Below are 13,811 nucleotides of genomic sequence, written 5' to 3'. Positions count from 1 at the left end.
CTCCAAGCAACTCACAATAGAAGGTCAGCCACAAGCAGAAAGGAAGGAAAGTGCAAGGCGCTTCTTTCTTCAAGCGCAGGTGGACGGGCGAGCGGGCGAGGTGGCCGGGCCGGGTCAATCTCATCTCCGTCGCCTGACGAGGTTCACCGGATCAATTAAAAAGCTTAAATATAAATAAGGTAAACCTCTTAAATAATCACAACCATTCCCAAACGAGAACTTTGCGCTTTTTGGAACTGAAGCGAGCACGCTCGGCCTCTTTTTAGCAAGTTAGGGAGCATTTTGAATAGCTACAGTGAAAACAAGCACCAAGGAATGTTTTCAAAAGTATTTCTAACTAAGTGGAAGGCGTCAAACTATATTAAAAAAAAAATTGTATAGTTTGTATATATTGCTGATTTTGGCAGGTCGCTGTAACTCACCACTTGACATTTTTAATTTTTTTTTTTTTTGGCGTGACTTGTTTGGAACATTTTGCTCTTTGCCAAGGCAGAGCTTTTGTGTCCCTCAATGGGGAACAGAAGAAGTGAACCAACTGAAGAGGAGCTTTAGCGTGAAGGCGACGGGCGTGCCAATGGAACAGTAAACAGCAACAAGGACGAGGGCCACAATGGCGGCCGTGCGGGCTGAATGTTGTCGCTTTTCAAATGCATTCAGAATCATCTTTCTATGACACGACTCCAATAAAAACACTTGTTATTGAAGAATCGTCGGCGCTTTGTGGCGGGCGGCCAAAAATTTGTTAAAAGACGCACTCGAGAAGCTTGTTTAAAGAAATTACGCGCAAGGCCGTTGAGAACTTGGTGATGCCGCAGCCTGCTTGAGACTTTGCCGCCTTCATGGCGGCGTGGGAATGCTTTGGTGGATTGTTGCACTGCGCCGAGCGTTTGACACGTGGACCCGTTTGAGTCCGGGCGGAGAACGTGTCACGGCGACACTCCATCGAGGTTCATCGATTTGACTTTGAAAGGTCAACGCTGCAGTGTTTTGGTGTAGCATTTGTTAGCTGTAGCGCTAATTTTGCTGGCCAAATCAGACATTTGCATAATATGCCCCGCCTCCAATCCAATTGGAATAAATTGATTTCTGTCTGATTTTGTTTTTGGAACCAGAACCTAGTTCAACGTTAAGTAGGGTGACCAGATTTGGGTTTCTGACAAAGAGGGCACCTTTTTCAGGGGGGGGGGGGGGGGGGGGGGGGGGGGGGGGGCGTGGTATTTTAGGGGGCGTGGTCTTCTAGGGGGCGTGGTCTTCTAGGGGGCGGGGTCATATGTTGTGACACAAATGACATGGCGTCTGTGTGGCAATTGCATTTATTGGCCCGAATAACAAAAAACAACGTATATACCAGTGGCGGGCAGTGCATTTCACACCGACACATTAAAAAATGCATAAAAAAAATAATCTGATAAAATTGCAATATCATTTCGAAATATAGCAACATTTTACTCACCAAAAATCCAGATTATTTGTACACAAAATCCATCCTCCTTTCTTTCCTGTCGTGCAGATTATCCGTGCGTTTCACTTTCATCCTTTTCTATCGCCTTCGAAGCTAATGCTAATACAAGCAAATCCATTTCTTCTCCTCGTTCAATCATCGTGGGTTGACAAAAGAGCTCTTAAATCAACACAACAATATGTTTGCTTGTGCAGCTCGCGACAGATGCAGTTTGCTAGCTAGCGCTGGCTAGTAGGCTAGCTGTCTGACTAGCCAATCAAGCGTGTGAATACGCTGACGATTCCGTACGCCCTCTAGAGGGCGTTGGTGTGACCAACTCAAAATCGGATTGGTTGCAGCAACAGTTTGATTGACATTTGTCTTTTATGCGTTTTTACTTAATCATCACAACTAGTGTTGGATGCATGATGTGGGCGTGTCCTTTCTGCAAGATGTCAAAGACGCGCTTTTGTGTTCAGGAAGTTTTCAATCAATCAATCAATCAGCTTTTATTGGCCAAGTTTGTGCATGCCAAACAAGGAATTTGACTCGGGTTGATCTCAGCCTCTGTACAACATTTAAGTGACAAGAGCAGGATGTGATGTCTCTGAGTGGTGTGAGTTCATCAGAGCAACATCCTGGGAGAAGAAGCTGGGTCCGGTGTCTGCTGCTTTTGGCGTACAGCGCTCTGTAACGCCATCTGGAGGGCAGTAGTTCAAACTGACCTGGGTGAGAAGATTCTGTAGAGCTGTTACTTGCACGTTTCCTGGTCCTGGACAGGTACAAATCTCGGATAGATGGTCCCGATGATCTTTCCCGCAGTGCTGATTGTCCTTTGCAGTCTGTGCTTGTCTTGTTTGGTGTCCGTTCCAAACCAGACAGTGATGAACGTGCAAAGGATAGATTGGATGATGGCAGTGTAGAAGGTCTTGAGCAGCTCATGTGACAGCTTGAACTTCCTGAGCTGTCTCAGAAAGTACAACCTCCGCTGGGCCTTCTTTCCGTTGCACAAGTTATTTTCGTACTAAATGAAGCCTTACTATACGTGGTCATCTGGGGGGTGCTTGCGGTTAAACATTGTCCCAAAGTTTGCCTTGGGCCTTCTGTTGTTTTCACACGAGCAGCGGGGCCGATTGTGGGCCACTGTTATTGACCGTGTCATTAAAAGTACTTGACGGCGTAACGCGCTGTAGCGCGCACACGCGTCGCCATCTGCCACCGAGGCGGCAGATAAGGAGGCGGCGGCGGCCGCGTCTTTTGATTGATTTTGAATTTGAGGCTTCTTTTACATCAGGTATATTCATTATTTATATGACTAGATTAAATTGGAGTGTCATCAGATATTTTTGACTCACTGCCAAATGGTGGGCGAGCTCAGTGTCACGGCACGCCCGGGGCACCCATAAAGACTGTGTCGATGGGGGGCAGCGAAGAAACTGGGTCCCGCCGCTGAGACAAGGAAGCGTCCTGGGAGGTGAACTGCGCGGCGGCAGACACGGCGTACATGCAGGGGGCCGACCCTAGAGGAGCACACGTGAGACGGTCGGTTAGCGGGATGGATATCTTGGTCCTTGGCCCAGTGAGAGATGCTCGCTCGCTCACCCGGCGCGCTGCGGACGTCGCTGAAGAAGGTTCCGCTCTTCCTGCCGGGCCGGTCGAGGATATTGAGCGGGTCGTGGACGTCCGAGAACGGCGAGCGAAGCAGCAGGAGGGGGCTGACGCCGCTGATGACCGACACGTGCTGCTCGGCCGCTGGCGCCATCCGCTGGCTCTCCAGGTAGCTGCCGTTGCCGTAGTAATCTGGGGCAGAAAAAAAAAAAAAATCAATAATATTGGGATTTTTTTAAAGCGGCACTTCTGTGGTTTGCGGCTACGCTTACCACTTGGAGCTGCGGCAGAATACGTTTGTCCCGTGCCGCCACCAGCGCCAGCGGAGTGGCTGAGTCCGAAGGCCATGCCATCGGCGGCTTCCAGGACCTGAGCCGCCGCCGTCTGAAGCTCCAGACCAGGATCGCTGACCACGGGGTCCGATATGGAGCCGTAGCAAGCGGGACCCGCGGCGGACGAGGACAGATGATGGGCGTCCCCGTAGAAAAAGTCTTTGGCGGGCGGCTGCTGGTCCTCAAAGGTCGGGTAGCAACACAGCTGGTAGGCTAAGGAGGACGTCGGGACGGAAGACGAGAACGTGCTCTCTGCCTCGGGCCTCGACACAAAATAGAATGGTCATATGGCCACCTGAAGGGGGCGCTGTACAAAAAAAAGAAAGAGTTGAAGCTGACCTGAGTCCAGGTTGGTAGGCGGATGCAGTCGGAGGGAAGTAGGCTGAGCAAGGGTACAAAGTCTCCGGGAAGGCGGCGCAGATGTTGCCCGGCGCCGAGAGGTAGGAGGAGGACGACGACAAAGAGGAGCAGGAAGAAGTCGGGGCTCGGGTCCCCTGGTTGATGACCGAGTTTCTGTGCACCAGCGCCGGCGGAGAAGTGGGCGGCGTCATGACAGAAGCGCAAAAGTCGGCCGGACCTGCACCGGGGAAGCCGACAGAATCCGACAGCGGCAAGACGGCGGCGGCGCCCGAGTCCAGCCTCTGCTGCCAATTGGTCGCCAGAGACGCAGAGGCGTCCCGTCTCGAGGCCTCGCTCTTCACCGATTGGTCGACGGACGCCCCTTTGTTACGATTGGCTAGGAAGCAGGAACTGGGAGATGCCAAGAAGGTGGCTTTGCTGGCTCCTGAGAGAAAGAAAAAGTCGGACATCAATGCAAACAAAGCCGGACGGCCCGGCGCCACCTCGGCCCACCTTCTTTCTTCATGTGTTTGTCCAGAAGGTTCTGCAGGTCGTGCTCCTTGTCATTGTTGAACTGGGTTTCCAGCGCCAGCAGGATGTACTCGTCCAAAAGCATCCGGATCAGATGGAAGGAACCTAAACATCGTCCACATAGTTACGTACTCAACGGCAGGCTGGCGAGGTGGGAGGAGTCTACTTTAGGGATGCACGGGAAGAATTCAAGCCAATAATAAAAATAAAATGAATATAAAATAAATAAATAAAAATAAATAAATATAAATAATATTAAATAATAAATAAAAATAATATATGAAATAACCCAAACAATTTGACTAAAATAATGTTACACGCTGATCGGATTTGCACGGTTGGCCCACCAGGACGTCAGCTGTTCGTCCGCACGTGCGTGTTTACTCGCACAGCGTGTTTGAACAGCGAGCACACCATCCCGAGATAAGCCTGTTTAATCATTACTATTTATGGCCGGCAGGCCGGCCGGCCGCCCGCCTTGTGTAAAGAGGAGCGCAAAATGTAGCCTCGGGATGATTAGCGGGAGGTCTAATAGCGCCCGGCGGGCTCAACTCACCGAAGCTGGCGGCGTTGTTGAGCGTCAGGTTGTGCATCACGCGGGCGCCAAAGAAGCTCCAGCGCAGCAAAAAGTCCTGAGCTCGCTTCTCCACCGAGCGGCAGCTCTGCTTGCCCGGCTGACGAAAGGGCAAAATGAAAAACGCAGCGAGGTCAGGGCGCCCCAAAATGACCCCTTACGGAACTTGACGTGGCGTTACCCCAAAGACCTTTATGACTTTGTGCTCCACCACCGTGTCCAGCCACTCCACGAAGGACTCCACGGTGGCGTTCTTCCTCAGAAGCTCCTTCAGCTCCTGGAAGATGGCGATGGCCTCGTCTGCGGGAAACACTCGGTTGACGCAAAGTTCCGATCGGTCACGCGGCCACTCACAGTCGGAGTACGCGTCGTGCAGCTGCTCGGCGTTGGCGCTGATGCTGAGCAGCGAGTGCAGGCTGATGCTGTTCAGGTCCACCTTGTCCATGTCGGCCACCATGTTGCTCACCACGCTTTGGTCAAACAGCGCCGGACGGGCGATCTGGCAAAACCATGTTTACTGCTGTGATGCGGCCGCCATCTTGGATGTGGCGGATGCGCGCTCCCTCACCTGCGCCAGGTGCAAGAAGGACGTCTGCCGCTTGAGGGAGGACACGAAGCGGCGCGCGACGGGCAGCTTCTTGGCGGCGAGGCATCCGGGGAGGTTGTCCAGGGAGGAGGCCAGCCACAGTTCCCAGTGCTTGGCAAAGCTGCGGATGTCCGCTAGCAGGCTGACAAACGTCAAAGATGCCGTTAGCAACGAGACGCGACGCCATGGCGGTGTGCAGGTGTTGCTAAGCAAACCTTTCGGGCATCTCTTGCATTGTGGCGGGAATGAGGACATCGGTTAAAACCTGGGCACATACACACGCAAAAGAAAATACTAACAAAACGTTTCACGAAATTAGAACGGAGGCGCTCCGGCGGCTCACCTTGTACAAGATGGAGTCACACACGCACAAGATGTCCACTAGGGGGGGATTGTCCAGCAGCGGCAGCAGGTGCTCGGGCATGCCCTGCCAGAAGTGCAGCAGGAAGTTCTGGATCTGGAAGAGAAGACGCATCAGGCGCGTCAGAGCGCTCGCCGCCCCGCGCCGCGCCGAGGGCGTCACCTCGCCAAAGTTGACGTTGATGGCGTTGTCCAGGATGCACTGGCAGTGAGTTTTGTACATCATGATCAGCGTGTCGACCTGGAAACACATCAACATGTCACGCGGGGGCTTAGCCAACAACTTCTCTTAACAACCTTTTCCCTGGAGATGTTGTTCCTCAGAATAAGATGCTGAGCGCTGGGGAATTCCGGCAGCAGAGTTCCTGTTTTGGAGCTGAGGGAGTATTTCCGGGTGAAGCCTCCCTGCACGCAACATCCATGTCGGCATCATTCCGTGACTGTCATTCAAAATAAACCTCACTCATCAGTGTGTGATGAAGTTGAAGCTTATGCTCCATTTAAAAAATAATAATAATAATAATAATAATAATAATAATAATAATAGAAGCCGCTACCTCATTCTTCATCTTGCTTCCGGAAAATCTGCCAAGAAAATAAATAAATAAAATGAAATAGTGTGTGTCACATGAAATCAGTGAGTGTAAGGGTAATACCTGGTCAAACCTTTCCCGGAATAAACAGAGTGATAGTAAGCACTGCTCTCTTTGATGCCGATGCCGTAGTAATGATACCTGTTATGTAGCACCCAGATCAATAACTAAAACCAATGATTGTAGTTTGGACATCGAAATAATGACTGAAAAATAGCAAGGTGGCAAAAGCGCCGCTTACTTGGAATGTCCCCTGGTTCCTAGTCTTCTTGTGGTGAGGAGAGGGAACTTCTGTCGGATGGTCTGATTAGGTCAAAAAAAAACAGTTGGATGACAACATCGTCGGAACTGACACATTCTGGAAGGTAAACAAAAAGTACTTTTCCGAAAGTGGCAGCACAGGCAGGCTCCAGTTTGGCTTTTCTGCAGAAGTCCAGATAGTGAGCGTAGAGGATGAAGCGAGGGAGACACACACCCTCGCACACAATGTAGTTCTCCTCCAGCCTGGTAGGTGGCGCCACAACAGTCAACATCCTCACAACGCTTCATAAGCAACATTGGCGCTCACCACTGCAACGTGAGCTGCGTCTGCTTCTTCTTGTCTTTACTCATCTTGTTGATGCTTTTCCTGGGGGAAGCCAAACTCGCTTTGGCACTCGATTCCTCGTTCTGGTCCACATCCTGGTCTTCTTCTGAGGACGCCATTTCATTGCTGTCCTCAGCCTCTGTGGAAATGATTCATGTTGAAGCATCTTGCGCAAGTTCTGGCCCAATTTCCAACCTCATAACTGGGACAGTATTTTTAGCACCACCTGGTGGCTGATCGGCGTCATTTTTTTTCCCGGACAAATCCAATATCAGAGACCATGACAAGTTAGACTCAGCAGAATTGTAGAGAATGGATCTACTGTATATGTCCAAATAACACATTCTCATTGGTTTGAACCGCAATGCATTGTGAACAATTAAATGTATTTGATTTTTTTTCTTACCTGATTTGATGGCAGACTCATCGTCCTGGTGAAAGTTTCCATGGAAGGCTGCGTCCACTGGTGATTGTGAACCACACAAAGCTTGGTTGAAAACGTGAAGAGGTGAAAGCCCGTCAGCAGCCGAAGTCTCCCGACTGCGTTTCATCGCCGTAGTCACACCATGCACAGGGGACATTTGGATTTTTGTTTAAATAAAAAACAATATACTGCTCATTTGGTTCCTAAGAAGGCCTGAAGCGGAGTAGAAGCAGCCCGTGCATCTTTTGTCAGGAGGAAGGCCGAGGAGGCGTCGTGCTGCGGTGTGAGAAGGTGAGCAAGCAGGCCCCAGTACATGCGCACACCATATTTACAGAAGAACTTCTTAATCATTAACAGGAAGGGGGGCAGGGGACTCATCCATCTGTCCATCCAGCACCATCAGCACCCCCACACAACCTCCAATCAGCTGCGTCCACACTCTTATATTTTTCTATTTATATTTTCCACACCGTGACAATAAGGTCCTCTAAGCGGCCTCGCCAGGCCAAAGTCCTGAGAGAAAAATTGACCACAACTTGTAGGTCAACGGGTGACACCTTGATGAGAATATTAGACAGCAATAATCAAATGTTATGCTTAACATCAGATACACTTTGTTAGAGATAAGTTTGATTACCATAAATAGATCGTCTACACTCAAATGGGAAAATAGAAAATTAATTGACCTGAAAGGAACTACGTCATTCTTGACACATAATAAATAGCAAAAAAAAGAGCAGATTATAAACAAAAACGATATAGTTAAAAGAAAAAACGTGTAAACAAACCGTAGAATAGGGATCAATTGACCTGATTTGCTCGTGATCTTCTCCTCGTGCTTGTAAATGGAGGTCAACTTGTTAAAGGGCGTAACCCGGTAATGAATCATCAAACTGACATCTGATTGGTTCAACGTAATAAGGCAAATATCAGTCGGCCAATCGGGTGGCGGGTTTCGCTTGCGACGCTCGGTCGCGATCCGCTCGTTGTCCGTTACGCATCAGCGAGTTTACAACTGTCAATTTTGCACATGGTGGCCTCTTAAAAAGTAAGAAAACTGACACAAACCACGACGAAATGATTAAATTGCACGCATGAAACGGTCGAAGGGAATTTCATGCCAAAAGGCACCGGGTCATGCAACTTCATCTTCACTTCCAATTAGCATTGTGGCTAACTAGGTTTGCTGCTACTGTGACTTCCGGTAACAGACTTCCGTTGAGAGTTTTGCTTTTTGTTACATGGATTTAGTTGAACAAAGTGGTTTATTTGACGAAAAAATAAATCCACACCCTTCTTTAAGCTCCCTTTGCATGGAAAATGATTTTGCATGGCTTGAGAATTTACTACACTGTTGCTAGTAGTAGTGACTTGCACAGATTCCATGTAAACAAAAAGCTGGTTTTGCAACGAAAGGCTCAAATAGCGTAAGAATAAGGTGGCTAGTTTTCAACCGTCGAGAAAGGTCCACCTTAATTAATAGCCACTAGGGTTATTTTTATTGAAATGTGAGGAATTTTTAATTTCACTCTTGGTAAACATTCAGTTTACTTCACAAAGATAGTGTTAGAATGACGTTCCGAGGAGATTGAAGTCAATAAATGTGCACAATGAAGTGTTGATTGTTTGGCCTTGGCAAAGGTCTGCTCTTTGCTCAGTGGCATGCTCATCAATTCATCTTGGTTTGAAGCTCAGATTTTTGCAACTGAATGATTCTTTCTTTCTTTCTTTTTCTTTCTTCCCAACAGGTTGTCTTTGGGAGACGAGCATCCCCGAATCAGCAGCCATGCACTCGTCGTTGAAGGCGCAACATCACAGGTTAAGAAAAGAAATTGTAGATAAATAATCAATCAATTTGGGCCGCTACATATTCCGCCAAATTTCTTCCTGGCTCACACTAACAATGCAGTTAATTGGTTCTTGTCTATTGTTTGTGTCCAGGTCCCAGGATTCCAGTCCATCTGGACCGTGTATGACAGTAGACCTTAAATTATCCCATTTGGATTGGAACCCCGAAGCGACCCTAATCCACTTCCAGGGCCAGTACCAGACCCTAGACGAGTTGGACTACAAAAGCCTTCAGCGGGAAATCCAAAACACGCCCAAGAGCAAAGCTAACGTGGACATCGGTGAGTTTTGCCTGGTGGAAGACCCCAGGACGGCCCAGTGGTACAGAGGAAGGTGTCAGGGGCGCAAAGGCGGCGTGTCGGACATCTTCCTCATCGACCACGGCAACGTCTTGAGCGTGGACGCGGCCCACATATCTTCGTGCTCCAAGGATTTGTTCAACCGACCTGCGAAAATCGTCTGTGGCTTCCTCGCTAACGTGCTGCTACATGGCGGGTGGTGCCATTCGTCCGGCGTGGTGGACTTCCTCTCCAGCCTGATCGGGAAGAACGTCACGGGCTACATCCAAGCCGTCCTGCCTCATCAGGTTCTCCTGCTGGACCTTCCCCACATCAACGACGAGCTGGTCAGGCAAGGCTTCGGCAAGCACGTGGACAAGGACACCTTTCTTCTCTTGGTGGAGTTGCTCACCGAGGTGCCGCTCAAGCAAAACATCAATCCCATTCCGGACCTGCTGCTCAGCGGGCCGAGCGACCGCGTCTTTGGCTACAAGTCGTGCGCGTTGAAGGTCTACGAGCAGCTCCTGCCTTTTTACGGGCCCAAAATGAGCTGCGGCACCCGTGCTCGAGTCCGACTGACGTCCGCTGTCAACCCGGGTCTCTTTTATTGTCAGATGGTGAGTAAGGAGTCCGATCTTTGGCTCATGTCCAAGAAGCTGGCCGCAGTCAACGACGGCCAAAGCCAGCAGCAGAAGACTCAAGCCAACGTCGGTCTCCTCTGCTCGGCCAAAAGCAAAAACGGCAAATGGTACCGAGGCTTGGTTCAGTTCCTCCCCATGAACTCGCAGGCGCAAGTCCTGTTTGTGGATTTCGGATTCTCCGAGTCGGTCAAAGTGGAGGACGTCCGCAGCTTGCCGCCCGATTTGTACTCGACGGCCATTATGGCGTTCCCGTGCTCGCTGGCTTCTCTGAAGGTTCAGGACGAGGAGCTCGCCAGTCGCCAGTTGAGTTTCCTCAAGGCCGGCTTGCTCGGGGCCGTCTTGGATGTGCTCGTCGATACTTTCGACGAGGAGCGGCGCCTCTACTCCATCACGCTCTTTGAGGCTCTGGAGAATCACACAGCAGAAGCTGTTACCAGACCTCATCCAAAAGAAGAGGAGCCTCGCCCGTCCCCCCAGGACGCAAACCTGTCCTACGAGAGCATCGTGGGCCGAGAGCTGGCTAAGACTCTGAAAAGGGAGGAGCTACAGGAGCGGTCGGTGTTCGAGGCCTTCCTGGAGTTCGCCCAGAATCCAAACGACTTTTGGATCCGGACCACAAAGCGAGACGGCGAGTTCCAGGAGATGATGAGCAAAATAGCCCATCACTTTGCTGGCATGAAGCTGGAAGACGACGTTCTGCCCAACCCGGAGCTCGGAGCGCTCTGCTGCGCGCTCTACGAGGCCGACATGCAATTCTACAGGGGCGTGGTCACCGGCAAGCTCCAGCACGGCGCCGAAGTTCTCTTCATTGACTTTGGCAACGTGGAGAAAGTTCCCGGTACTGTAATCAAGAAGATCCCGGAGGCGCTGGCCTCCATTCCCGCCTTTGCTCTGTGTTGCACTCTGGTCAACGTGATGCCCCTGGATGACGTTTGGACCCGTTTCAACTTGGACTTCTTCAGAGCGACGCTATCGGGCAAGCTGCTGCTCGTCCACGTGGTCCAGATCACACCGTGCAAGTGCGTCGTCGATCTGTTCCAGGCGGAAGGCGATGGCCGTCGGAGCGTCGGTGAGCTCATGGAGGCTTCCCAACAAGCAGACTACTGGAAAATCCTTCCGGAGAAACATCAGAAAGATGAGACAACAAAGAAAGCCATTCAGGATTCACGTGTCAATGGAGAGGAAGCCAGAGAAGACAAATGTGACCACAAGACCTCCACATCTCCAAGCTTGGAGAAGCGAGATCCTCCTGAAGAGGAGGAGGAGTTCATCTACTCCCATTTCGACTTAATGCCGGAGCACCAGGAAGACGTTCACGTCACTCACATCAGCGACGAGCTCGCCATCTACTGCCAACTCCACCGCAACACTCAAGCCATCCAGGAGCTTGAAGAGAACATCTCAGCGCAAATCCAGAAAATAAAGGCAGCCAGTGCACAAGATGCTCCGACAAAACGGTGCTTAGCAAAATACTTGGATGGAAATTGGTACCGGGCCCTGGTTCTGAGCTCTCCGTCTCCGCGCCATCTCAACGTCTTCTTTGTGGATTACGGCAATTGCGGCATCTCCGAGAAAGCCAACGTGGTGTCCCTTCCCAGAGACTGCCGCTGTTTGTTGTCCACGCCCGTCCAAGCCTTGAAGTTCAACCTGGCTTGCGTATCCGGGAAGGAGGTCAACACGGAGGTCAAGGAATGGCTGGAGGAAGCGCTACTCGACAAGCGGCTGAGAGCCGTCATCCTGGCCAAGTGTCCGGATTCTTCTTTTGACGTGCGGCTCTCGGACGGAGACCTGGACATCGACCGGAAGGTCGGAGAGCTCGTCGGCTTGAAGCAAACCGACAAGCAGCCCGTGGTTGACGTCAGCGTTGAGAAACACCACAAGAATCTGAAAACCCACCAAGATACAAAAAAGTCCAAAAGGCCAACTTTGAAACCTCAAGCGCAACAGCTAGTCAAAGTTCAAAATCCTCAAGTTGGCCATTTGCCAAACAGGAAGGAGAAAGAAGGTTCCCGCTCGCTCTGTTTCGTCTCGCACGTCGACTCGCTCCGTCACTTCTTCCTGCAGCTCTCCCAAGACGAAGCGGCCATCTTGAAAATGGCAGAAGACATCAACTCCATGAGCGAGTCTTCCTTGAAGGCCGCCGTCTTGCTGCGGCGCGGCGACCTCGTCCTGGCGCGCTACCACGAGGACGGCGCACTCTACCGCGCCGTCGTGGGGGCAGACCATGACCGCTCCGGTTCCAAGGTAGACTTCCTGGACTACGGAAACAGCGCGGTGGTTGAGGAGAAGAAGATCTACGCCTTGCCCGGGAAATTTCTTTTGCTGCCGCCATTCGCCATCCCGTGTTGCCTGGCGGACTCCGGCCTTTACGGCGACGACGACGCCGCCTTCACCGACGCCGTCATGGGGAAACCTCTCATGGTTCACTTTGTCCAAAAACGGGGAACTTGCTGGCAAGTGGAGATGGACATACGCAAGGATGAAGAAACGTCGAAAGCCCCGGAGCCTCCTGCAATGGACGAAAAGGCGAAGCTCCGAGATCAAGCCGTCCCGAAAGTCACCGCGGATCAACAAGGAACATTTGAGACGTGCGTGAAGGATACAAACCTGAGCTCGTCTGAAAGCTTCAAAACCAAAAATAGAAAGAGGCCCGTCATAACGACGCTCAAACAGAAGAGGACGTCCGGTGCCAGAATTAAAGTGGACCTTGTCTTCCTGGCTCGGTTGCTGCGGAAAAACCAGAAAGGGTTTCTTCCGTCGCCGCCTAAAAGCCACAATCAAGAACTTCCGCCAGAGTCCAGTCTACATCACAAGCTGGTCTTCGCCCCAGTCTCGCTCAACAAAGAGTACTCGGGGTTCATCGGCTCAGCGACGACCCCGTCCGAGTTCTACGTGGTTCTGAAGGACTCGATGGCCGTGGTGAACAAAGTGACCATCCTGTCGGAGCGCCTCTCCGGGTCAGACTTAGCCCTTCTTCCCAAATGTAGCCTCACACCCGGCGCCGGCTGCTTGTTCAGATCAGACGTGGACAAGTGGTGCCGCGCTGAAGTTGTCCGCGCCGACGGCTCGTCCGGCGGGGTCGTGAACCTGGTGGACCGCGGCCTCTCTAACCGTTTTGCTGGACGAGACTTGAGGATCATCCCGGAAGATCTTCTCAAGCTTCCCAAAGTGGTCTATCCTTGCGTCCTGAGGGGGGCGAGGCCCGGCGGAGAAGACGGCCACTGGAGTGAGCGGGCCAACATCTACCTGCAGAAGATCGTGAACCGCAACCTGAAGGTGCTCTTTCGAGAACTTCAGTCCGATACACGCTGGGCTGTGGACATTGTGGTGGACGGCGTCGACCTCGCCCAAACGTTGGTGGCAGAAGGTAAACCGCCGTCTCTAGTTCCGCCCAAAAATAAGAAAGTCTCACACTTTTTTTTGGGACGTGTTCAGGTTTCGGTAGCGGGGTCAACAGCGACGACGGAGATCCGACACCTGCAAGAATCCGAAGCAGCCAATCAGGACCCAGCGGAAGGTTGTTGTGAAGCTGCCAAGCAGGAAATGAGACAATGTAAGACTTAGTCTCCTCTGGCTCAGGTTTTCTGCAGTGACAACAAGAAGATGAACGTTTGGTTGGTTGTTCAAAGTTGAAGGCCTTCACAATCTTGGTTGGATTTTGGATTCATGA

The 13,811-nt window shown here is 51.2% G+C and overlaps 2 protein-coding genes across 2 annotated transcripts; one reads left to right on the top strand and one right to left on the bottom strand.

Annotated features, from left to right (window-relative positions):
• Positions 1–1,326: 1,326 nt before the first annotated feature.
• Positions 1,327–7,612, bottom strand: rfx6 (regulatory factor X, 6). The gene is made up of 18 exons (XM_061271100.1): positions 7,357–7,612; positions 6,933–7,089; positions 6,745–6,868; positions 6,606–6,667; positions 6,428–6,505; positions 6,329–6,356; positions 6,069–6,176; positions 5,935–6,012; positions 5,755–5,868; positions 5,627–5,676; positions 5,394–5,553; positions 5,016–5,324; positions 4,808–4,925; positions 4,234–4,356; positions 3,721–4,165; positions 3,322–3,644; positions 3,044–3,241; positions 1,327–2,961 (listed from the first exon to the last, which is right to left on the bottom strand). Exons 1-18 carry the CDS (start codon positions 7,529–7,531, stop codon positions 2,822–2,824), a joined length of 2,790 nt encoding a protein of 929 aa, XP_061127084.1. The 5' UTR covers positions 7,532–7,612; the 3' UTR covers positions 1,327–2,821.
• Positions 7,613–9,318: 1,706 nt separating this feature from the next.
• tdrd15 (tudor domain containing 15) lies at positions 9,319–13,668 on the top strand. The gene is made up of 2 exons (XM_061270960.1): positions 9,319–13,508; positions 13,577–13,668. Exons 1-2 carry the CDS (start codon positions 9,347–9,349, stop codon positions 13,666–13,668), a joined length of 4,254 nt encoding a protein of 1,417 aa, XP_061126944.1. The 5' UTR covers positions 9,319–9,346.
• The last annotated feature ends 143 nt before the right edge of the window (positions 13,669–13,811 follow it).

This window comes from Syngnathus typhle, linkage group LG22 (assembly GCF_033458585.1).
Source record: "Syngnathus typhle isolate RoL2023-S1 ecotype Sweden linkage group LG22, RoL_Styp_1.0, whole genome shotgun sequence".
Lineage (NCBI taxonomy): Eukaryota > Metazoa > Chordata > Actinopteri > Syngnathiformes > Syngnathidae > Syngnathus > Syngnathus typhle.
Note: the sequence above shows the minus strand (reverse complement) of the source record. Positions and strands in the feature narration are given on the sequence as shown.

Coding starts and splice junctions, on each gene's coding strand:
- tdrd15 (XM_061270960.1), top strand. CDS start 9,347: ATGACAGTAGACCTTAAATTATCCCATTTGGATTGGAACCCCGAAGCG. Junction 13,509..13,576: donor CCAAACGTTGGTGGCAGAAG/GTAAACCGCCGT, acceptor GGACGTGTTCAG/GTTTCGGTAGCGGGGTCAAC.
- rfx6 (XM_061271100.1), bottom strand. CDS start 7,531: ATGTCCCCTGTGCATGGTGTGACTACGGCGATGAAACGCAGTCGGGAG. Junction 5,554..5,626: donor ATGCAAGAGATGCCCGAAAG/GTTTGCTTAGCA, acceptor GACGTTTGTCAG/CCTGCTAGCGGACATCCGCA. Junction 5,325..5,393: donor CCTTCTTGCACCTGGCGCAG/GTGAGGGAGCGC, acceptor TGGTTTTGCCAG/ATCGCCCGTCCGGCGCTGTT.